General features: G+C 44.9%; 1 protein-coding gene across 4 annotated transcripts; it reads right to left on the bottom strand.

Annotated features, from left to right (window-relative positions):
• Positions 1-1,506: 1,506 nt before the first annotated feature.
• On the bottom strand, positions 1,507-22,808 carry mphosph8 (M-phase phosphoprotein 8). 4 transcript variants are annotated; one of them, XM_086123665.1, is made up of 14 exons: positions 22,591-22,808; positions 21,487-21,645; positions 20,484-21,329; positions 18,232-18,322; positions 17,891-18,154; positions 14,181-14,303; positions 13,694-13,782; positions 4,206-4,346; positions 4,028-4,114; positions 3,617-3,771; positions 3,399-3,550; positions 2,642-2,766; positions 2,479-2,562; positions 1,507-2,020 (listed from the first exon to the last, which is right to left on the bottom strand). In XM_086123665.1, exons 1-14 carry the CDS (start codon positions 22,690-22,692, stop codon positions 1,979-1,981), a joined length of 2,460 nt encoding a protein of 819 aa, XP_085979791.1. In that variant the 5' UTR covers positions 22,693-22,808; the 3' UTR covers positions 1,507-1,978. The 4 variants fall into 4 exon arrangements, with proteins under 4 accessions (XP_085979791.1, XP_085979788.1, XP_085979789.1 ...); XM_086123662.1 differs by lacking the exons at positions 1,507-2,020; positions 2,479-2,562; positions 2,642-2,766; ... (2 more) ...; positions 4,028-4,114; positions 4,206-4,346 and adding exons at positions 4,650-8,013; positions 8,237-10,469; XM_086123664.1 differs by lacking the exons at positions 1,507-2,020; positions 2,479-2,562; positions 2,642-2,766; ... (4 more) ...; positions 13,694-13,782; positions 14,181-14,303 and adding exons at positions 15,115-15,610; positions 15,720-17,005.
• Between the last annotated feature and the right edge of the window lie 531 nt (positions 22,809-23,339).

The following is a 23,339-nucleotide window of genomic DNA, read 5'->3' as shown; positions in this document are numbered from 1 at the left end:
GACAGAGGTGATATTGTTTGGTCCCAGTGGCCCTTGTACATTCCATCCTGTAGACTTGGGCCCCCTGTCTCCTTATCTTAAGTCAACAGTCTCAAACTTGGGCCTTAAACTGGACAGTGATTTCAAACTCGATCGGCAAATTGGTGCCGTTGTTAAATCCAGCTTCTTTCACCTTAGACAGCTGGCCAAAATAAAACCTCTCCTCTCACATGAACACTTTGAGACAGTAATTCATGCCTTTGTCACATCCCGGCTCGATTACTGCAATGCCCTTTACTTTGGAGTCAGCCAGTCCTCCATTAAGCGCCTTCAGCTGGTCCAGAATGCCGATCCGGGGTGACAGAGTTTACCATGCATTCTGGGAATTAAAAACAAAAACATCTGGCCAGAGTGGACGATAACACGCGTTAGGTTATAGTGAGGTGACGGTAAATAAATACGTATGAACATTTGTGTTTAATTGTCACGAGGGGTGCGTTCAAGTGCACGACATGGCCGCACCTGGTGGCTTCTAGTGATCCAATCGGGAGAGCGTCGCGTGATCGACATTTCCATGGCGTCAGTGAAGGCAGCAGGGAGGGCTGACTTTGCTCAAGGAGGCTTTTGTGTTCCCACCCCGCATGATTTTCAGCAAAAACATTCTCTTTTGCTCCGGCGCTTGTTCAACAAAAATAAATCATGACTGTGATTGAATATTGTTGCCTTTAAATAGTTAGTTTTGGGAGGCCGAATCATGTCAAGTTGCAAGTAAGGGCCTTTCTGTCCAACGTATGTATAACCCCCCCCCCCCTTAAAAAAACTATTTTTAGGGGAGACGCCCAAAAACCTTTATGAAGGGGAAATAGAAAGGGTGGCGGGCTGACTCGACCGCTTGGGCTAAGAAAGGGAGGATGAACAAAATCAAGTCTTTTGAAAAGGTATGAGTAAAAAACAAAACGGCTAAAAAAACATTACAAAGGAAGTTATCCGAAAAATAAAAAGCAAGCTACAACAGAAGTGCTATCCAACAAACCCTACAGTATGTGTGTGTTTTTGTTTTACTTGAAATACAGTTTTTGCTTTCTGGGGGACCGCTCAAATTCAGTTAAGTAACACCCCCCCACCACACTTCCCACAAATTTTTAAAGAGTTTTTATTCATATTTTTTGTGTCCAGAATTCTTTCTAATGAGGCAAAACAAATTAAATAAAGGCAGATTATACCTTTAAAAGGAAAAGGGTGATAAAAAAATAAACTTTAAAAAGTGATGATTCAAAAATAACAGACATCAGACAAAATGTAAAAAGTGGTCAGAAATAAGAGAAAAAACCCCACAGAACCTCCTAAAAACGGGAATGATCAATAAAGTTTTTAAAAAATTCCTCAGAGGAACTGTTCCAAAAAAACTATAGCCAAAAACAAATGTCAAAAATAATAGTATTCATTAAAACAAAAACATTTTTTTTATTTTTAAAAGCGAGTGGTTAAAATCAAAACAAACAAATGAAAACTCAAAAGGAAGCAGCCTTTTTAACTTGTCTATTGTTTATTGATAAATTATTGTTGAATTATTATTGATGAAAAAACATCAAACTATTACACAAGAGGGATTGATGAAACGCTCACCGACCCTTCTAAAACATATTCAGTAACTGGTTTGGTATTGTTTTCATGTCATGTCTTATTTTGATGAAACAAAATATAAATTCAACAATGCCTATGAACTCTAACTTGATCAGTGATTACTTCTCGATTAATTTTGATACCTCTAAAGTGTAGTAACACATTTAATGGATTTCAAAAAGAGTAGCAGCATTTTATTTTTTATAGTTCATGGAAAAATATGATGAAACATTTTTATTGTTAGAAATGATGAGCATTCGTTGTCTTCTCTTTGCTGTTAGACTTGAATGATGAGCTGGATAACACCAGGATAACAATAAAAAAAATAAAAAAAAATAAACATTCCCCATGGGGGAGGTAATACATGCATGATGTGTCACTGGAGCTGGACTCTGTAGGCACATATGAGAAGCTTCACCTGAGGAAAGGCAAACATCGGCACAATCACAAGGTATGAAAAGCTTACTGAGATAAGTAAAAAACTAATATGCTAACAGTTGTGATGCTAACAACATTCATGGATAGGCGCTAACGTGCTAAAAGCCTTCTCTGCTCAATGCAATGCCAAAATGCTAATAGTTATCAGACTAACAACTGGTGTGGGCCTCACAATATAAATTCCATAAACATTTTGTGTGTTAATAGCCAGACGCTAGAGCATTAAGCTAACAGCCCGCATAGACTTCATAATATAAATCCTGCAAACACTTTGTACCCCAAGACTGAGCCAGGTTGGACACCAACATGCTAACAGTTAGTATATGAACAACCTGCGTCAAGTCAAAATGTCAACCCCAGAACATCTCAGGCCTCACTGGAAAAGCACTACAAACTAATTGAGCTAACGCAAAGGGTAGGATGCGAACAGTTGGTCACCTTGGCTGAGGGCGCCTCCGCCAGCCGGATGAAAAGTTTGTTGTTTCCCACCACGGGACTGAAGGAGTAGATGAAGTGACTGTCCTGTTTCAAAACAACAAAATGGCCTCAAGTCAACATCACCACACAAAATGGCTGACTGCAGTATCGGTACTGAACACACCAGGAAGACGGGCAGCTGGAACTTGTCATTGAGCACCACGGCCTGTACACTGCACGGGCCGCCTAGACGGGCTGTAATCTCGTTGCGGAAGTTGGCGTGGAAGATGAAGAGGAGGATGCTCATGCCTGCAGAGGAAGGATACAATGCTAACAGTAACTTCTAAAGTGAAAATGCAGATGGAACAACGGGCTGACATATGCTAAAATATAGCAAGATAGCGACCACAAGACAGAAAGCATAAGGCAGCTCGGTAAGTGTTTTCCATCTTGCCCAGTAGTTCGGTGCTCTTTGGAATGAAAATAGAAACGTGATAATTTCCTAATATTTTTGACACGAAAATGCTAACAAACTAACCGTTGGTATGCTCACATCTAGTCAGATAACAACTAGAGAACAAAAATGTATGAAGCTAGATTGGTCAGGATTCCACATTTTACCCCATAGTCTGTTGCTATTAGGAATGAGAATTTATCAAATGCTCACATTCGTTGTTGGTAAAATGCTAAAAAGCTAACATACAGCAAGACTGCACAGCATAGGTTGCCAATGAAAGAACACAGTGATTGTGGGCTTGTGGGTGAAAATGATTAGCTCCCCTGTAGGGCTGTCAACAACAAATCTTTTCAGAAATGATTGTTTGATCAATGATTCCATTGATTACTCCGGTAATTTCTTTTCATCGACTTAGCCAGGTAGCCTACATTTGTCCCCTCTATGTTTCTGCCGGGCAACAAGTGACTAATGGTGTTATTTTTACCCTCTGTTAGAGGCTGAGGCTTGTAGGTAAACTCAGTGGCGAAGTCGGGCCACTCGCACAGCCGGTGAATAGCCAGCGGGAACACGGGCTCCAGGAGAACCAGACGGTTTTCAAAGTACAACCGGGCAGTTTCCTCGGCCACGCTGGACAGCCTGTTAAGAGTGATCATTTTTTAGAAGAGTCACACGCTGCTTCACGAGGTCCCGAAAGAGACTCACATGCTGGTGTGATTGCTGATAAGGTCGCACACGGCCAAGTAGTTGTTCTGCTTGGCCAAGTACAAAGCAGTCGTTTTGTGCTTGGATTGGATATTGCAGTCGGCGCCCTTCTCCAGCAGGAGGCGCACAATGTCGGCGTTGCCCCGCTTGCATGCCTGGTGGGTGGGCAACAAAGACACTGGTCAAAAAAACCCAAGATCATGTCAACTGTGTGGAGGATGCCTACTTCTGACTGAGAATCAATTGGACTAATTCCCCAGTAGGAGCCGGAAATGGCTGTTTCAAAACAAAACGGCTGACTTTCTGTTCAAATTCGGGCTTGGGTCCTTAAGACTTTTTCGTGCATCCTAAAAAAAAAATAGAAACCCGATAAGTCCGATAAGACAAATAAGTGGTAAAATGGATCCTCACCTTCATTAATGCTGTTTCACCAATTTTTGTTTGCGCGTTGACATACGAGCCCGCTTCCAGGAGGATGGCCACGGTCGTCACGAAATTCTGAAAAAGCAGAAATGGAGGGGGAAAAAAAAAAAAGATTAAACGCTAAGCCTTGTGATGGACAGATGAGGTGAAATCCAATTTTTGTCACCTTCTCGGCAGCGTGCATCAAGGCCGTGGTGCCGTTATGCTGTCGACTATTCACTCGGACGCCCTTCCTGATCAGCAAACGCAGGATGTCGTCTTGACCACCTGCCGCCGCCAGCATGCTGAGTGACATTCCGCTGACGTCCTGGTATCACGATACCATATTAGGAAAACACAATCGCTAGTCTGACGAAGATGGCAACAACGTCCGCATTTGGTATTGAGATGATATACCAAAGAACGGCGGTCAAATTTGAATCCGAGATGGCTTTACGTGTCCCAGAACACTCCCAGAAGCATTTTCATCGCAACGATGCCCTTTTCATTTTCAAGTTTCACATACTTGGTTTTCATTCAAGATATCCACATCAATGTGTTGATTGGCGGCAGAGAGAATTGCCAGATCCGCAAATGTGAAGACAAAAGAAACAACAAAACAGGGTCGGGGGACTGTCAAGACAAGAAACGTTTTATTGTACAAGCACAGGTTCTAAGTTCCTTACGAGACATCATCCAAGGCCTAAACTGGGGCCAACATATACAAACATTGAAAAAAAGTACTCGCTTTTTGCTGGGTATTAATTACCATCAACGTTGGAAGAACATATTGAAAATGGCTCGGCGATATTGGAGGCTTTTAAGTGATTTTCCCCACGCTAAACAGTAAAAACGACATCAGGATATAATGGAAGAGATCTGTAACACACTTGTTGTGGATGAACAAATAGGGAGATTGGGAAGGTTTTCATTCCTAGAGGATAAATGTATATCCACTGTATTGGACACCGAAGGGGTGACCAGCAATTTTTGTGAGGTTTGGTTGTGTGCTGGATGCAGCCAAATATCGGAGGGTCAGAGCCAGATCTGGGAAAAACATGCCCAACTCAAGTTTGGATGAGATCCAAGGGCTACATCGAAGAACCGAATATGTACAAACAAAGGTGGGGACAAAATGTCCGCCGCCAACCTTCACATGGTTGAATTTTCCAAACGGAATGACACTACTGCGGTCACGCGGACCACTCCAAGTAGAAATAAATTGGCGCGATGGTCGTGAGTAGGAAAGTGCAAAAGACAGAAAGTGTCCAAATTTTGGGATCATGTCACACTTGCAAAGGAAGGTCAAGTGAAATGTGGACCACCACAGCACATCTACAACCGGCCACACAAAGTAACGTATCTATGTTAGCTAATTTGACAGAACGGACAATTACGCGTTCGAAGATCTTGTCAAGCCACCGCAAGTGATGGAGGACAAACGCCGGCCGGTGCGCTTTCAATGCAAGTGAATGCAAAAAATCAACTTGGATCTAAGTACTCGATTAATCGATGGGACTCGATTCCAAAAAGATTAGATAGTGTTCATACTTGAGAAACCACATCAAGGAACCACTAGAGGGGAACCCGGAAAAAAAATGGCTGGAAATTTTTGGAAATCAAACGTTACAACCACTGTTGTATTGTTTCACTCAAACAAAACTCTCTCGACAGCACTACATTCGTACCTGTAGATCATTAAAATAAATATAGCAACACGGTGCTACTTATACTCGGGCCAAGGGCATTGGGACAGTGAGTTAAGTGCAGAGATGGGGACATCGACTGACGGTTGAAATTGGCGTGATGAAATCCAAATCATTTGGTTTTGAAACGAACGCATTCAACATATGGAAAATAATGACAATCTTACACATTTAGTGTGTATGTTGTTTGACATCTATGGCCCATTGTCGTTTCATAGAAGCCTTTCCTGTAATCGTGACTAATATTCACTTCAATTGTTCGAGAGAGAATACATCCCTTATGTACAAGGTTGGCCGATGTCGCTTTCATTCACCCAACAAAATCATTGCTTTGCGTTCAACTAAAAAGGCCCAAATTTCACCAAAAAGTAAAAGTGAGAGCAAAACGAGATGAAATTGCGAGATTTTCCCAATGTCAAATAGGCGCCTTGGATCGATAAAGGTTGGGGACCGCTTGAGGGGACTCGAGGCTAATTCGTGCTTTCGGCATCCGTATATCTGCAGGGTGCGCATCGAAACATTTTTCCGGATTCTTCCACATTCCAAAAAGATATTTTTCAGGTTAATTGAAGACTTTCAATAGTCTGTAGGTGTGAATGTGAGTGTAAATGGTTGTTCACCAATATCTACTCTACAATTAGATGGCAACCAGAATTTAGGGCGTACTCCACGTCTCGCGCGGAGTCCGCCAGCTCACTTATGACTGAAAAGGATAAGCAGTAAAGGAAAAGGAGAGATGGATAGACAATTTCCCATTGCACAGCAGCTCTTCCCTCATCTCAAGCAACTTAAAACCAAGGTATGTCCCCAAACCAAGCTTTTTCGACGTACCATTACACCCCTATTACGCTAATTACATAGCGGCTGCAGCTATGGCATGCTACTTACGCACCTGACCTGAACCGTAGTGTGTAGACCGCGAAACCTGAACGTTTGTTTCCAGTTACTAAACTCTTGCCGGAACATGTCCCAACATGTTAGGTCGCGCTCGTTACAGCGACAGGTACACTGGACCGTCGCACTCCGTGTTGGACGCCGGGGTCTCTAGTTCCTGTTTGCGTTCTTCAGTTACTTTTGGCAGAGCTGCCATTAGACCTCGTCTCTTCATGGACTGAATGTTGTTGTGGACAAAATACTTGACTTCCCTCCATGTACGGCTATTCAAAGCCGGCTCAGCCGCCAAGCACGAATCGCAGTCCTTTTTTCCCGGCACTTTAGCCAGTTTGCACAAGTCTCCAAACTGCCGCCGGACGGCCGCCTGTTCCTCGGTGCTCCACAACCTCTTGTGCCTCTTCTGCGGTTTCGTTGTTGATGGCGTTTGTTTGTGCGAAGACTTTTGTTGAACTGAGGATGTTGGTGCAGCCTCGTCGGGAATGCCGCCTCCGTGGACCGTCGGGACCACCTGCGCACTCATGGAAGTCCTCGGCTGACTGGTCGGGTAGGAAGGCACAGTGGAGGGATTTAGGGCTGTGAAGGAGGACACCATCATCTCGCTTCGGTCACTAAAGGTCGAGGAGAAGGCAGAAGAGAAGGCCGGGACCATGGGCGAACTTGGGGAGTTTAGCGTTGTGAATGTGGGGAGCATGGAGGTGCTGGGAACATCGAAACTGGGAAGCATCGGGGGGTTTAAAGGGTCAGCGTAGACCGGGGCAGGCATATTTGAGGTATTTGGCGAATAAGGAGGAGCCAATGGATGGATACTATCGGTTTCCGAAGCGTATACGGGCGACATGAGTGCACTGGTGGTGCTGAGCGGTGTGAACGTGGGCACCACTTGAGTATCTGTGGCGTTCAGTGGCGTGAGTGTGGACATCAGCGGCTGACTGGCGTGGATCAGATTCGCATTAGGAGAACACAAGGACATGTAGCTTAAAGGCATCTCTGGGGTGTATGGATTTGGCTCCTGCGGCGGTGCCGCCATGCAGCAATTCGAACTCTCTCTCAGGTGGTCCGGAAGCCCCGATGACAAGCTACAACCCGCCGACGCGCCATCCAAATGTCTCCTTTGGACTTCCTCGATCTGTTTCTTTGGCTTTGCAGCTCTGCCTTTCCCCGCCTCCTTGTGCTGCTTACTACGCCGACGCATGGTCTGGATGCTGTTGTGCACATAGTTTTTCACATCGGTCCAAGATCTGCCAGCGAGATCGGGTTCAGCGGCGATGCAGGCGTTACAGTCCTTCTTGCCGGGAACCTTCATCCTTCTTATAAAATCACTCATGCGATGTTTGACGGCGGCCTGCTCACATTCGCTCCACGGTCGCCTCTTCGGGACGGCTTTGGGTGGCATTCCTAAAAAAACAAGACATCAAATTGGTTGGCAAAACTTGAAAGTAAAAGATCTGAATATGGAGAACAAACTTGCGCTTCAATAGAAGGGACCCATGGAACGAGCAGCACACTTACGAGAGAAGCCCACGCAAGTTCTTGCCATCCCCGCAGTTATTGTCAGATTGCGCATTGCAAATGCGGCTTATAGTATCTTTGCGACGCATGAACACTAAAAGAGGCTCACCGTTGCTGACCACGTTGGCTGGAATCGGCCGTCGCGTGCGGTCCAACTGGAGCAAGTGTTTACTGGCCTCCTCCAATAGCGATGCATTTGTGGACAAGGCGAAGCACTCCTGGCTGCTCTTTCCGAGCAGCCCGGCCACTCGGTCCAACTCGCCCCGGCGGAGGCTCATGAGTTGCCAGCAGCAGGCGATTTGCTCCCTGAGCGCTGGCGACAAGAGTGCTTCGGGGTTCCTCACGCCGCATTCCAGCGCCGCCCTTCGGAAGCAGTCCAGCCCTCGGATGAAGGAGTGCCCTTCAGTTCGGGCGAAGAGGTACGGGTTGCTTCTGGACACCCCGGCATCTTGGCGATTTTCCACCAGCAGATCCAGTGACAAAGTCATATTTTCGGTGAGCAGGACAAGCATGTTCCTGCCAAACTGGCCTTCCAGTTCCACACGAGTGAAGTGCCCGCAGACCTCAAGTTCCAGTTTGGTGCATTTCTTGATTTGATCAGCCGAGGGCACAAAAGCACCCCAGAGCTTTTTGCCGGCGTATGTTTGCAAGAGAAGCCGGCCGATGTTACCGACACGCGTCCGGTTGAAAAGGCAAACATCGGCCAGCGTGGCTTCGCTTAGTTTCTTCCAGTTTGCCACGCTGGGATTGTGCCTCAGCTCCCGCCTGGCTTCATCACCCTCATCGGCGATGAACCGATGGAGTTTGATCAGGTCCTCCGTCACGCCGGACGCGTCTACCTCTGCCCTCTGGACCTCTGTTTTGGAGGTCGAGGGTGCCAAGGACCTGCGAGAAAAGCGTTCGCTCCATTTCGTATCTAGTAACTGTATGAAGGCCCTCACCTCGCCCTCCGTCAGCCTGTCTTCGGTCATGCGACTCTCACCGAAGGCTATCTCGGCAGCCCGTTTCAAGGAGTAGCCAATTTTGGACACCAAAGAAAAGGTTTTGAACCGGCTGCAACTGGGATCAAAGCCGCTTGCTTTTTTGGCGCCCTCCACTGCCAACTCGAACCTGGACGGGAGGCACATTTGATGCAGGTAGCGCACGCTGCCATCCAGCTCGTTGATGGCGATCATGAACCGGCCCAGCTGTCGCATCTTCTGTCCAATGTAGGCAAACTGAGACTTGTCGTGGCCATACTTCGCTAATAAGGTGCTGCCAAATTTGCAAATGAGCGGGTCATGGACAATGTGCCGGGCGATGTCGTCCTGGTGCATGGTGTGGATGATCTCCCTGCAGCCGTCTGTCATGAATTCTGACGTGGGCAGTAGCAGCGAGGTGGGGCTCTGCTCTGCAGTTTTCACGTTTGGAATTTCGGAAGATTTGTCATCACCCTTCCTGGCTTTGCAAGAGTGCTCGTGACGCCACAGGTCGGTTTTGCGGTAAAAGGTGAAGCAGTGCTGGCAAGGGAGAAAGTCTCGGACACATATTTTAGTGGTCTTCACCTCTGTCTGTGTGACAACTTCCTTGTCTCCTCCTTTTCGGAGAGCTTTGGCACGTTGCTCGTAATTGCCGTTGTCGCGGATTTGATCCAGCAAGGTCTGTCTGACTTTGGAGCCTTTTGGGAAGTGAATGGCATGGGACACGTCTGTTTCTTTGCCGTGTTTCTTCTCCAAGTGCTTCTCCAAATGGCTGAAAGGCATTTGGCAGTAGAAACAAAAGTGCTTTTTACACGGTTCCTTTTCCTCTTCCTCATCGGTGCTGGATTCCGGATGGACAACCTTCCTGCACGTCCGTTTACTGGAACGGGTCGGCTCTTTAGCTTCGATGGTTTTCCTCCGGGAGGATTTTGGCACTCTGCCGTCGTCTGTTATCGTCTCCTTGGATGAAATTGAGGCTAAATTGGTTGTCTCCTCATGCCTGTCAGGTTCGACAGTTTCTCCCGCTTGGTGGCAGTCCCTCCCGTCTGCCGTTCGGTCCGAATTGTCATCTTTTGGGCCCTCGGACTCAAGAGTTTCCGGTCGTTGACCCGAACTGCCCTCAGATTCCGGCACATCTTTCAGGAGGTTTTCATTCCCGCTGGCAGTCCTGCCCTCTTGTGGTCCATTTAAAAAGGGTGACTCAAAAAGAGTTTCTGTTCCTTGACCCGAACTGCGCTCTGATTCCGGCGCACCTTTCTGGAGGTTTTCATTCACGCTGGCAGTCCTGTTCTCTTGTGGTCCATTTAAAAAGTGAGACATAAAAATCCCATCCCTTGGACTCCTCTCGTCAAATGACCTCTTCGCAACCACTGTCGTACAAGCCTGCAAGAGAACAAGTAGTCGTATAAGACTGGCCGCCAAAACCAAAACCTGCCATCTCTCTCAACTGGCCGCTGCCACTTCAACAATCATATGCACATGTCCCCGCGGTCGTGTGACTGCACCAGCACCTTGGTGTTGCCCCGCAAACGCTAACGCCCGAAGCTCATTCAACCAGGCTCGCTCGATGTGACCCCAAAATAAATCCAACCAAAAGCAACACACCTCTAATAATCGTCAGTAGAAAGACCACGTCACCCATTCAAGGACAAGTTAATGGCTTTATTGGATCAAGCAGCGCGTTGACACGGTCCAACCGACAAGCTTGTCATTGACGTGATGGGATGCTGACGATGAAATGGACAGAATAGAACATTTGGGTGTCCTTTTTGCTGTTTTGACTTTAGCAACTACAGTCTGTGTTTATCAAGCTAGGATTCCGAGGATGATGGGTGATTGGTGCATGGCACATGTGCTACATGATTATGGAAGATGATAAGTGCTCTTATATGATGTGTACCTGCTTCTTGTCCACTTTCTTGAGTCTTGCTCAGACATCTTGGTCGCCTGAAAACACAGATAGCGTCAGAGAGTTCCTACAGACCAGCATTGAATGGATATGATTTGAGGAGGTAGGATAGAGCGTTAGAAGCTGTAAATATGGTTGAAAGCTGACAGTTGCGGCCCGTCAAATAGACTTACGAGTTCTATCGGTCATGCACTACAAAAATGTGAACCTCGCTTGTCAATCTGCAAATGTGTTTATATACAGTTGTCTCCAGAGTAATAGCAGGGTGTTTAAGGAATGCCTAAAGTATTCATTCCTGTACAGAAAGTGAATAGAAAAAAATAGCTGCATTGTGCAATTACAAATCTCCATATTTACTTTTTTAGACCATTTAAAATGGCAGCGCAAAAAGAAATTGTGGAATCTAGTGCAAAGGCACTTGGCTAAGATAGCCACTTTGGTGGACTTCATGCAAAAAAAGTTTTAAGCACTTCTCTCAAGAGAGTACGTTAAAACAAAAAAGTAAAAATTAGTATGGGGGAATAACAGGAGAGCAAACGTAATTGGACTGGACTGGAATATGGCCTCTGTGGTACACAGATGTGAAGCCGTTTTCTGGAACAGCCCATCATCAACTCAATATAAGGTCTGTGTGACTTACAGTAAAGCAAAAATAACTTGTGGAATGTAGTCCAACTGTCCTGGGTGGTAAGAGCAGGTTGCGAGTTGAGTTCATACAACACAGAGGTGAAGAATTTGTCTGATACAATGCTCAAATAGGTAAATATGAATGTAGTGATTCCCAGGCCAGTGTCCGATGGTCCTGGACTGGAATAGGAGTTGCAAGTTGGAGTACACGCAACAAGGACCCCCCCCCTCCCCCCCCTAAAACCGTGCTTATACTAGAAAATGAATTCAGTGAGTTTGCTTCATGGACTATTTTCTTCATTTCACTTTCAGGAAAAACTAATAATACATTTGATCTCATTTTGGAGTTTTGGAGCTTTTTGTCTTTTTTTTTTTTTGGCTATTGGTCTTAAAACAACCTTGCGCGGAATACATAACTTTGTTATCAAGATGTTATCAATTTAAAAAACAAACAACAACAAATGCTCTTACCTGGAATTGTCGAAGTGAAGATAAAAACCTTGGACGGAGTTGATGGAAAAGTGACAAATGTACCCAAAATATGTCCTGCGGGAGTTGCTGTTTCGTCCTTAAAAATCACAACCAGAACTGATCTTGCCAAAAGTGAAACTTTGACAATGAAATGACTGGCAATAACCATTCATCGTTTTTTTAGTCCATTGAAAAACACAAAAACGACAACAAAAAAAGCATCCGCTTGCTATCAAAGTAGCTGCAATGAACCATATTCATGCCAAATTTGACGGGACAAAAATGCTAAGCATGAACCCACTCATTCACACACCGGCAGGGCAACCAAGGTGCAAAGTGCTGAATCGTCCTACACTCATGCCGCGAGCCGGAGGCAGACCGATAATATCAATACAAAATAACCAGCAGCTAAAATATAAACGTAAATATATAAATATAAATATGCAAAAACTGTCATTTTAATCTGTTGCTGATGTGCTCATTGTTTTTCTCTCACTGACCTCATGGGATGAAATCAAAGTCGGGGTGTGTGTATAAAATTTTTGAGGATTCATTGATTTACATGAGACCGACAGACCTTTCAAAGACGATTCCAGTAATCTAAGTATAATTTTCTGAAACCCAAAGTCAGCGGACACATACTACAGCATCCAGTGACCCCAAACAGGATAATTGGTATTGAAAATGTATTAATTAATTTCATTTAGCTGTTCATATGCCAAATGTTTGGTACGCAAATGCACTGTGAGACACTTGAATCTGGTTCACTGTATTATTTTCAATGCGCATGCACGCCACTTATGAACACCCTTGTTTTTAAAAAGAAAAGGGTATTATAAATGACTGTTAAAAAAGGGAAATAAAAAGTATTATTGAGCCAATAGAAAGCAATTTTTGAAAAATATTAGGAAACATTAGAGACAAATGTTAAATAATTCCAAGTTGTTGAAAAGTCTACAAAGATTAAAAACACTTAATTATAATATTTTTTAAAAATCACATATGAGGCAAAATACTCAAATAGTATGGAAACAGGAAAAAATTGGGGTAAAATATATTGTGACAAAACATTTTGAAATAATGGTGACCGAGTGAAACATTTACTCAAAAAGAAAAATGCCTACTGTGAAAATATGAAAATGATTGCAAAAACAAAAATTACATAAATGTTACGACAAAAGGGCAAAATTGCGCCCAAAAAATGAATAATGAAAATATGTACAAATATTGCAGAACTGAAATTAAAAACAAAGAAATAATATATGAAAAAATATACTCAGTATTAAAATGGATTAAAAATAAGAATATATGTTATATATATTTAATAAAATATTAAATATATATAATATTATAGAAACATCTATATAAAAAAAATAAAAATTAAAATATTTGGGAAACACTGGGAAAACAAAACCAAAAATATCTCAATTTAAAAATATACTAATATTAGGGGGAGATGATAGACAGAAAAACTTACAAAAACAGAAAATTAAAAAAAAAAACCCAATGTGCATTCAATTATTTCCCTGTGGAATAGTGATAATGTGCTCAAATGAACACTTGGTGCTCGCTTTGTCTTTACTTTGTAGATAAATCTTACCTCCTGATCCAAGTTGTACTCCTCTTTGGAATTGAGCGCCAATTTCACCGCCACGTAATCTCCGCTTTTCACGGCATCTCGCAGCTCGCCTAGAAAAGGTAGGATGTAGAAGTCTTTTTTACAACACTAACACCCTGCATCCTAACAGCTAACATTCTGCGTGGACTTAGGATGCTCATTCCAGATCAGCTCAGTGCTTGTATGGATAGGTGCCATCATGCTACAGAGAGAGCTAACACACGCTAACGCTGCAAGTGTGTACAGAATGCACAAAAGGAGCTAGATAAGAATTTGACATCTTACCCTGGAGTTGGGTCGCATTTGTCATTTCATATTCATGTCATTTTCAACTGAGAATTGATCAAACGCTAACATGCTAATATATTGCAAGATACATGAAATAATTTTACAGACAGATCTGGCGCTATTCAAAATGACAACTGGGAAGATGCTAACATGCTAACAGCGGACAAGTGTAAAGACTCACTGGGTGATAACGGAGGGCCCGACAGGATCTCGTCATCTCCGTTCAGATGTTTCTGGAAGTCGTCCAGGGTCATCCAGTCCAGGTTGAGATCCATTCCCAAACTCAACGTGGCCGGAGCTTTGTCTGTGCGAGTTGGAAAAGACACTTTACACACAAACCCACTTGAGCATCCATACAACAGTGTGTATTTTGGATTGGATCTTTCAAGGAATTTACAGGAGCGCTACTTTATAGTCACTGCCCTGACGGGAACTATTGAAAAGATAAACACATTACCAGGAGTACAACTTTTTTGTATTAATTACCAGGAACAAAACTCTGCATCAGTGAGCAGGAATGGAACTTCATGTTACTTACCACAAGAGGAAACCTTTTGCATGAATGACAAGGAACAGATTTCTGTATTCACTTGTAGGAATGGAATTTTGTTTAATTAAACCTGGCATACATTGTTATGAGCTGAACTTTTTGTTTACCAGATTTTGTATTAATTACCGAGAGTGCAGCTTGTGTTGTTTACCAAGAGTGGAGCTTATCCTGTTTAATGGAATTAAACTTTGTTCTGGCTACCGGCCAAAATGACACTTTTCCTTTATAACTAGGGATGGAAGACTGTATTGATTACCAGGGTAGAACTTACAAATGGAATTTGTATTGATGGCCAGGAGGGGAACTTTGTGTTAATTGCCCGGTGTAGGTTTTGAACTTGACACAAATTTCCGCTGGTGAGGATCAGTATTAATGGCCAGGAGTCTAACTTAGTCCTGGGTTGAAAATGTGAATGGACCACAAGGAATGGAATTTTTGTATTAATCGTTATTTTATTTTTACAAGATTTGTGTGTTGTCCAAAAAAAATGGCACTGAATTTAACGTAACGCAATGCTTAACGCAACACAATAAGAACCTTGAAAAGGTCAAAAAGTCCACCAACGCAGATTTTGATCACACAATTTATTTGTAAGAACTTAGAAAAATAATTCATCAAGCAAAAACAACCGAAACTAGTAACAGAACTTGTTTTTCTTATTTAACAATTCACAGAGGGTCTGTGAGTGTTTTTTATCTACTCCAATTCCACCGTTTGTACAAGTCTCTGAAGCTCGAAATCACTTTGCGCAGAGGCCACATTGTTTACGCTTTGGCACAAAACACGTTCCATTTTTTTGTCCTGATTGCTGCTGCGCTTCCTCCCGCAAAACCTTTGACAGGCGCTCATCTCTGCTTTCTCTTCTCCATTTCAGGCAAAATTAGGCTATTGGCTACCTCGTTAAGGAAGAGCCGCCTCTTAAAGGATTTCGTTTGGTTCCATTCAGGGTTAAGAGTGGTGAAGAGAACAAATGCATTATGGCATGAAACATCCAGCATATGATAGAATAAGCACATTTCCCATCTCACTACCTGCTGGCAGCAGGAGTATGTGGCACAATGCTGCAAATACACACGCACACACACACACAAAAAAAAAAAACATTAGCTCACATCAGACAACAAGACGGCTTTGAGAAAGTGAAAACTTAATAGCAAAACCTGCGCTTACCTGGTCCAGGCGATCCACAGCGCCTTTGCACATGTTATAGTCATGAATGATTTTGGGCGTATTCTTTGTCTCCTTCATGAGCTCGGGTTCCCGGTGCTTGGTGCTCAGAAACAGGACATTTTTGCCCCTCTTTGGGATAAATGAAACCAAAGTCTGGTCTGCTCTGAAAGCGAAAAGGCTGGAAAAGATCTGTCTGTCTGTCATGTTTAGAAGTCGCGGTGGAAGCTGCGGCTTATTTTTTCGAATTCTTCCCACCAAAGCCATCCCTTTTTTGTTTAATTCAGCAGCCAGGGCAAAAGAAGTGAAAGATTTATCCGTGGTCACCGTGTGGCCCTCCAGTGCGTCACACAGCTCCAAAACCACCCTCGTTCCCTGTTGCTTTTCTCGCTCGCCCCTGGGAGGCTTCCCAGTGTAGACTTGCATGTTCCAAGCGTAAGAGGTAGCAACGTCGCAAACGGTCCATATTTTGATGCCACGACCCACCGGCTTCCACGGCATATACTTTTTGAAGGAGCAGCGGCCAAAACAAGGCACCAGCGTCTCACCGACGCATATCTCCCTCCCCAGATTAAACATTTTGGGCACCAGGTCGTTCCACATCGTCCAAAGGTCATTGATAGGGGCCAGTTTGTTTGATTCTTGCTGCCTGCTGGGTGCGTCGCAAAATCGAAGGCCGCCATTGATCTGACAGAAGCGCGAATGGGACATGGTGTCGGCAAACATGGCTCGTCCAGGGTTTTTGCACCATAAGGTTGACAAATATCGTGACTTGAACAGCCCTGCCAGGATCAGCAGCCCAAGGTAGGCGCGCAGCTCCGCGGCAGTCAGGGTCTTCCAGTTGGTGAGTGACCTGGATCCATGGAGGTTTGTCATTTTCACGATATGGGCTAGGATGTCCTCGTTGAAAAATAGATTGAAAGCAGACTCGGGGGTGCTGATTCTGGTGATGGCGTAAAGAGTTGGCCCGGGGGTAAGAATGGGAAAGGGGGTAAAATGTGTGGCTGTTTCAGGACTGGCAGCCCACAACATTTTATTTTTCGAGAGCCACTCACTGACTTCCTCCGTTCCATTATTATCGACCCCATTGCTGCCACCGTTGCCGTCATTGTTTTCAACCTCCTCCTCATAATCGCTATTGGAGGAGGAGAAGGCGCAATGTTGATAAATGTCGTCTTTGTCCAATGCGTCCTCAGAATTCTGTGAAAGCCCGCCTGAGAGAAGCTCATCTTGAGAAGTCTCGAAAACTGAGTGACGCGCATCCTCCGGGTAAATGCGTCTTCGTGTCGCTGTGAAGAAAAAAGCTAAGCTGAACAGACGGAGCTCATATAAACGACCCGGAAAATGCCCTGAACCAATTCAGGAATTTTTTTTTTTTTAAATGCCCGAGAGAACTTCAGCCATCCTGTGCACATGCGTGTGCACAAGCAGATATTCAGATCTGCACATGAACCGTCGGCGAAAGCAATACGAGTTGAGAACAACATATGCATTTTTGAAAATTTGTGGGCAGACCTTTGTTTTGCCACATGCACACAAAATATATTCATATGTGAAAAAAACAACAACAAAAAAAAAGCACTTGGTAATTAGCATAATGGTATTATGGGGGAACACCACTTATCACGATTGATCGGCAAATGCACTCGTGCGTGGGGCCGCGCGCGCACACCTCAGTATTTCCAAAAATCGCCGACAGTTTTTAAGGCATGAAATTGTCGTTACGTCTCGGCGTTGCTATGCAAGCAAACACCATTAATCTATGGCGCCACCTGGTGGTGACGGGGGGTTTAAAACGCAATTTTGAATTTTTTGTCCTGTTTTTGAGCGGCCGCTTAAGGGAACCGATTCCGTCATCGCGGGAAATACGTTGTAACACGTCAGGTTTACGGAACATTGAAAATTGCGATTCATAAAAGGGAGTCAACGTGCCCAAAAATGGACATTGAACAAGAACCTAGTGTATGTCTTCCGCTCCGATATGCCATCATTTAGAAACAACAGCATGGTGCCGCTTTGAGCTACTGCATGTTTTAACAACCCCGGTGGAATATCAGTGCCTGAGTTTTTTTTTTCTCTCTCTCAATGCTTCCTTTTTGATGTAACAAGTGAAAACCATCAAAATGCACCAAAAAAAAGGTTCAAATAACCCTGCTACGCAGAGTGACACTCACCGGATTTGTCAGTGGGCTCCATTGGTTGCTGGTCCACATGGTCATCAGACACCGCGAGGGGTCGGGACTCGCCGTCCTCCCTCTTCTTCTTCCTGTCTTCTGGCGGTCCCTTCCGTTCCCAGCCGGGCCTGGTCTGGCTCTCCTCTGGCTTTTCCCGGCGCTCACGGGAATCGTCTCCGGTTCTCGGCTTGCTCGACGCGTTCTCGCCTTCCAGCTCGTCGCTGTCCAGGCTGAAGCCGTACCCCTGGCCCGGTCTGGGGACGGCTGGGCGTACGGGAGACAAAGGGTTGACGTTATTTGGGGCGTACCGGACTTGGAAACACAAGACTACCGGCCTCTACCTTCGGGCTGCTTAGACTTTTCCGTCCTTTCGGGTTCTTTCAGTGTGGGAGACTCTTTGACAGGCTTGATCTTCTCAATCTTCCCAAGGACCTGAAAGGGAACTTGTTTTTAATTACCAGCAGTTTAATCACCAGAATTAATTTAATGAGATTCCCTTAAAAGAAGCAACAGGAATCGAGGATATGGCTCACTTTTTTTTCTCCACAGCAACACCAGAAGACAAATTAAAACGCTTTCTCAGATTCGGCAAAGGTCGCAAACAACACTTTTAAAATCAAAGTTTTGCGGAAAGGTTAAATCGATAAAATTCTTACAAGTTGCGTTCGAACGTGGTCCATTTGCGGTCTTGCTTTCAGGGGGGAAATTGGCAGTAGATTTGGGTATTGAAGGAAGAATATAGATGGTAGGTTTCCCAGATCTACCCCTCGCATGCTGTCGCAAACATGTAAATTGCAACTTTCTCCAGTTGTCTGTCTTGGCGAAGTATATATAAACAAGTTCAAATGACAGTCGACTTTCGAAACAGTGCTTGCCTATAAACTAAGCGGAATGGGGCGAGCCGTTGAATTGTGATTGACCCTGAAGCCCATCGCTACTGCAGTCTCTAGTTCACAAATGACTGAAATCAACTACCGTTGTCCCAGTACAAAGACGAACACAGTGAGCAGTGTGAACACTCCAACAACCAATCTCACTAAATGTCAGGTCAAGAGACGATATAATCAACAGAGCATTTCACACACCTGCATAATGCTGACACCTACATGAAGATTTTTCCGTTTGTGTAGTTCAACTGTGCATTTAACACAGTATTTTCTAAATGAACTGCATACGAAGCTGAGCTTACCTGGGCATTAGTTGCTCACCTGGATACCTGACTTTCCCAACAACAGACCCCAGGATGTCAGGGTGAGAAACAATACCTCCTCCACTCCTCGTGAACGCGGGGACACCTCAGGGATGTGTACTCAGTCCCCTCTATTCCATTTTTAGACATGAGTGCTCTTCTACCCAGACAATCATCGTCAAAGATGCTGACGACACATGCCTTGTAGGACTGATCAGTGGCAAAGATTTAAAATAATTTAAAAATAAAACATTGACAAAAACAATGGAGGAGGACCGGCGTCTCAGGCGATGGCATGAAATCAACAACCTGGACCTGAATACAGCCACGATGAAGGAGATGATCATATACTTCTGGAAAACGCAAGAGTATTGAGCGCACCGCCCTCAATGTCGATAGAGAGGAGGTAGAGACGGTGGGAAGCTTCCAAGTTCCCCATATCCCGGCAAACAAATCCCATAGAGGGGAGGGAAAATACCCCAAGACATTAAAGTCTATAACCATGAAATGCTAAAACAGCTTCTACCACCCGCAAGCTGTAAAATCAATTCGCCCCCCAAAATAATGACTCCACACTCTTTTCACACAAGTACACTACAATGAACAAATCGGTACAATACTGTCCGATCAAAACCGGTACAACACCTTTTGTTCAGGGCCCAGGTAATGCCCAATCGGGGCTCAACTTGCAAATGTCACATGACCAAACTCAGAAAACAGGCGAGGTGTGATTGGTTGGTACCTGATCAACTGTGATGCCAATTTCATTGGACACCAAGGGACAATATGGCCGCCCATTGAGAAGCAGAAAAACGGATGGATTTTGCTGCTGAATTCATATTCCATTAATGCAATATTCTTCAGAATGCCATGTTTGGATGTGTGGGGCGCATTGAACATCATGTTGTCAAGAAAACTTTGGACTCGACTTAAAAGTAGTTACCAGAAGTGCATTTTGTAATCATTTTACTTGTAACCATTTTATTGATTACCAGTGGTAAAACTTTGGAATGTCACAATTGTCAGGAACAACATTTCAGATCAATTAGCGGGATGGTAGTTTGTATAAAAAGCCATCAGTTGAACTTTTTTTAGAAATGACCAGGGGCGGAACTTAAACGTCATTATTACAAGTGGGACTTTTTATTAATGACCAGGAATAAAACTGTGACTTAAATATAAGGAGTGAAACTCTGCACGAATGACCATGAATAGAATTAATTCACAGGAGAACTTGGTCTTCATAATCAGAACAGACATTTCAAATGAATAATGACCAGGGGCGGAACTTTATGTTCATTCCCAAACTTGACACATCCCAAGTTCAGTGTCGCAGAACACCTTGACCGACAGGCGCCGACCCTTTCAACTCCGTCATATAAAAAGAAATAAACGTGGAAATACCTTGGAGGGCTTGCTGGCACTCTTGTCCGCTGGCAGCCTGCGGGGGGCTCGGTCCTTGGCCGCAAAGCTTTGCAGGAAGGTCTCAAAGAGGTTGGTGGAGCCTTTGCCGTCCTCTCTTGCTGTCTCGTCCTCCCGGGGCTTGGCGGCGGCGGCGGCCTTTGCCTCCTGGCTTTTGCTCTTGCCCTTGCGGTGCAACCCCGAGCTATCGCTGGAGTCTGATGAGGGCGGCCCTGCGTCCTCGCGGATCTTGGAGGCGGTCAGCGACTTGAGCTTGAGCAGGCTGCTCTCCTTCAGCTTGCTCTTCTTGTCCTGCATCGGGTCTTTTGTGCCTTTCAGCTTGCCGTCGGGCTTCTGTTTGGGCTTAGAACGGTGCTCGTCCAGGTGAGGCTTCTCCTTCTTCGCCGACGAGTCCGACAGGCCTTCACTGAGGTCCTCGTCCGATGAAGCTATGCTGTACTCCCTCCTGGTTTTCTTCTTCTTGGGTTCTTCGCCGCCTCTGTCCTTCCTGAGCTTGCCATCTTTGGTCATCTCCTTCTTGGGCTTCTTGGGTGGCGCCTCATCTTCATTGTCCGACTTAATCATATGTTTCTTCGTCTCAGCCGTCTTCTCATCGTCCTCATCTGTCTCTGGAGCGGGCAACGGCTTGACCTCATCTCGCCACTTGTCTTTCTTTTTCTTCTTCTTCTTCTCCTTCTCCTTGCGAGGAGGTTCCTCCTCCTCGTCCTCCAGCTCTCGAAACTTCTTCTTCTTTTTCTTCTTGATGACGGCCATATCGTTAGTGGGCTGGTCCTTGTCGCTGTCACTCTCGGAGTCGGCATCGAACACGTCGCTCTTGGTTGGCAGGGGCTTGGGGGAGAGAAGGGAGTATTGCATCACTTTTTTTGTTTGTTTTATTTGCACTTGTATGAGAGTTTAAAATGTTGAAAAGAAATAAGACTTGTGAAATGTTAGGGGGAAATACTAGAAGGAAAAATCTGTGTGTGTGTGTGAGGTGGAAACTCACGAGTACTGGCTTCCTGTCCTCGGGTTCCTTCTTGATTTCTGTGGCGGCCTTCTTGTATGCCAGCAGGACCTCTCGACAGTCCTCCAGGTGGCCCTCCGGCTCCCAGGTGTCGTCATCAGAGCAGTAACCTTTCCAGCGCACCCGGTACAGCACCTCACCCTGGAAAACATATTCAAGGCACTGCTTACACGCTGCACAACACAGGACGTTTCCAGATTCTATTGATTTTGCTCTTTGGTGCACCAAATGGTGATGAAACGTTATTGGGGAAAAAATGAACATGTTCATTACGGTGCTTTGTATAACTGCCCTGAGCCTGTGACTGATCAGGCCTTGGCTTTGCAGCTGCAGGCGCAATGGTCAATGTTTTCGGTCGATTCCTATTCACTCAGTCCCCTCTCCCGTTGCACAGCTGGAGACTTCAGCCCACCTACTATGTGCAGCTCTTTGCACAGATTGTAATCCCCTCACCTCCACAATGTTCATTACATGTATTGTTGTACTGTGTTTTTAAATGCACGCTACACGTGCTGAGGGGTTTTTTCCCCCTCTGGTTCAAACCATCCTCCCATTTAAGGAGAATGGTTGGAGTCTATCGGCTATTTTCCCTCCTCTTCCCATCCAAGATATCGCCAGGCTTCTCGTTCTGGCTCGCCCGCGCTGGATATTGCTCTCTTGTTTATGTTCCTTCAACGGGCTGTAACTGGGAAGTAAATTCCTTGTGTGTTTCTTGCATATCAATAAATCAGATTCTGATACAGTGCTTCTGACTCCTTGTTGGTATGCTGGGATTAAAACAACGCCAGTTACTAATGTGCTTTAACTAGCCACCACATTGACGATTTAGGACGTGCATTGATGCAATATTAACAAAATAGACACTGTCTTGTTGCTAGCGTGGCGAGAATTTGTCCACAAAGCTGCCTCCGCGAATATCCTAAGCAAGGGAGACAAGCCTTTAAAGTAGGACCAGGTAGGTTCAAAGCTATAGTTAGCCTAATAGCTTCGTAAGCTTAGCCTGTTAGCTTCTGAAAGAGTAGTTAGCCTACTGGCATGGTAAACTATAGTTAGCCCGTTAGCTTCGTACGCTCTGGTTAGCCTTACCTCCTCCACACGCATATCAATGATTCGCTCTACTTCGTACACGTTCTCCTCCTCGTCCTGTTCGCTGTCCACCGGCTCCATTTTTTGCAGTTCGCTGTCCATCAGCGCGCTCGCTCGAGTTTTATTTCGGCGCAGTCCGCCTAGGCCGACCTCGATGAGGCGAGGCGATGAGGAGGAAAACGATGGACCTGACCGCGGGAACTGGCTGGCTAGGCTAGCGAAGCTCACACAGACGAGACTAAGCACGCCCCTCATTGTGATGCCTTCATGGACCGTCCGAATCGCATAGTATGACGGTCGTAAACTACCGCGTGGAAATGATTTTCAGTGATAAATGTCGAATTTTCAAGTGCAAATAGGGTGTGACGGCAGAGGTCTTTAAATACAAATCTTAAAGGGACTAACATGTTTGTTTTTTTAATCAAACGTCTATTAAGGTCGGTCAAGACAGACCAATTCCCTAACTATATATGTAGTTAGTATTTTATGGACAAAGCAGTTTCGTCGTTGCCATGAGCCTCTGTCGTGAGCGCTTCTAAGGACAGGAAACACTAAAGCCATAAATTCAGTCATATAAGGGCGATCGTTCTAAAATGCCATGTTACCAGAAGGAGATGCCCACCTTGATAGCGAATTGTGTTTTCAACGATGCGAGTAGAGGTCCAAGCAAAGCTCGCAAGCAAATGATGGGAAGTAAACTTCTCAAATTGTTGCAGAGAAAGATTAGAATCGCTCTTCGTAGAGGTGCA

The sequence above is a fragment of the Hippocampus guttulatus genome, chromosome 11, assembly GCF_054856545.1.
Source record: "Hippocampus guttulatus isolate MCC_2025c chromosome 11, RoL_Hgut_1.0, whole genome shotgun sequence".
Lineage (NCBI taxonomy): Eukaryota > Metazoa > Chordata > Actinopteri > Syngnathiformes > Syngnathidae > Hippocampus > Hippocampus guttulatus.
This window is presented reverse-complemented; position numbering and strand designations above follow the sequence as displayed.

Coding starts and splice junctions, on each gene's coding strand:
- mphosph8 (XM_086123662.1), bottom strand. CDS start 22,692: ATGGACAGCGAACTGCAAAAAATGGAGCCGGTGGACAGCGAACAGGAC. Junction 21,330..21,486: donor AGGACAGGAAGCCAGTACTC/GTGAGTTTCCAC, acceptor CTCTCCCCCAAG/CCCCTGCCAACCAAGAGCGA. Junction 10,470..13,693: donor AGTACAACTTGGATCAGGAG/GTAAGATTTATC, acceptor GTTCTCTTGCAG/GCTTGTACGACAGTGGTTGC.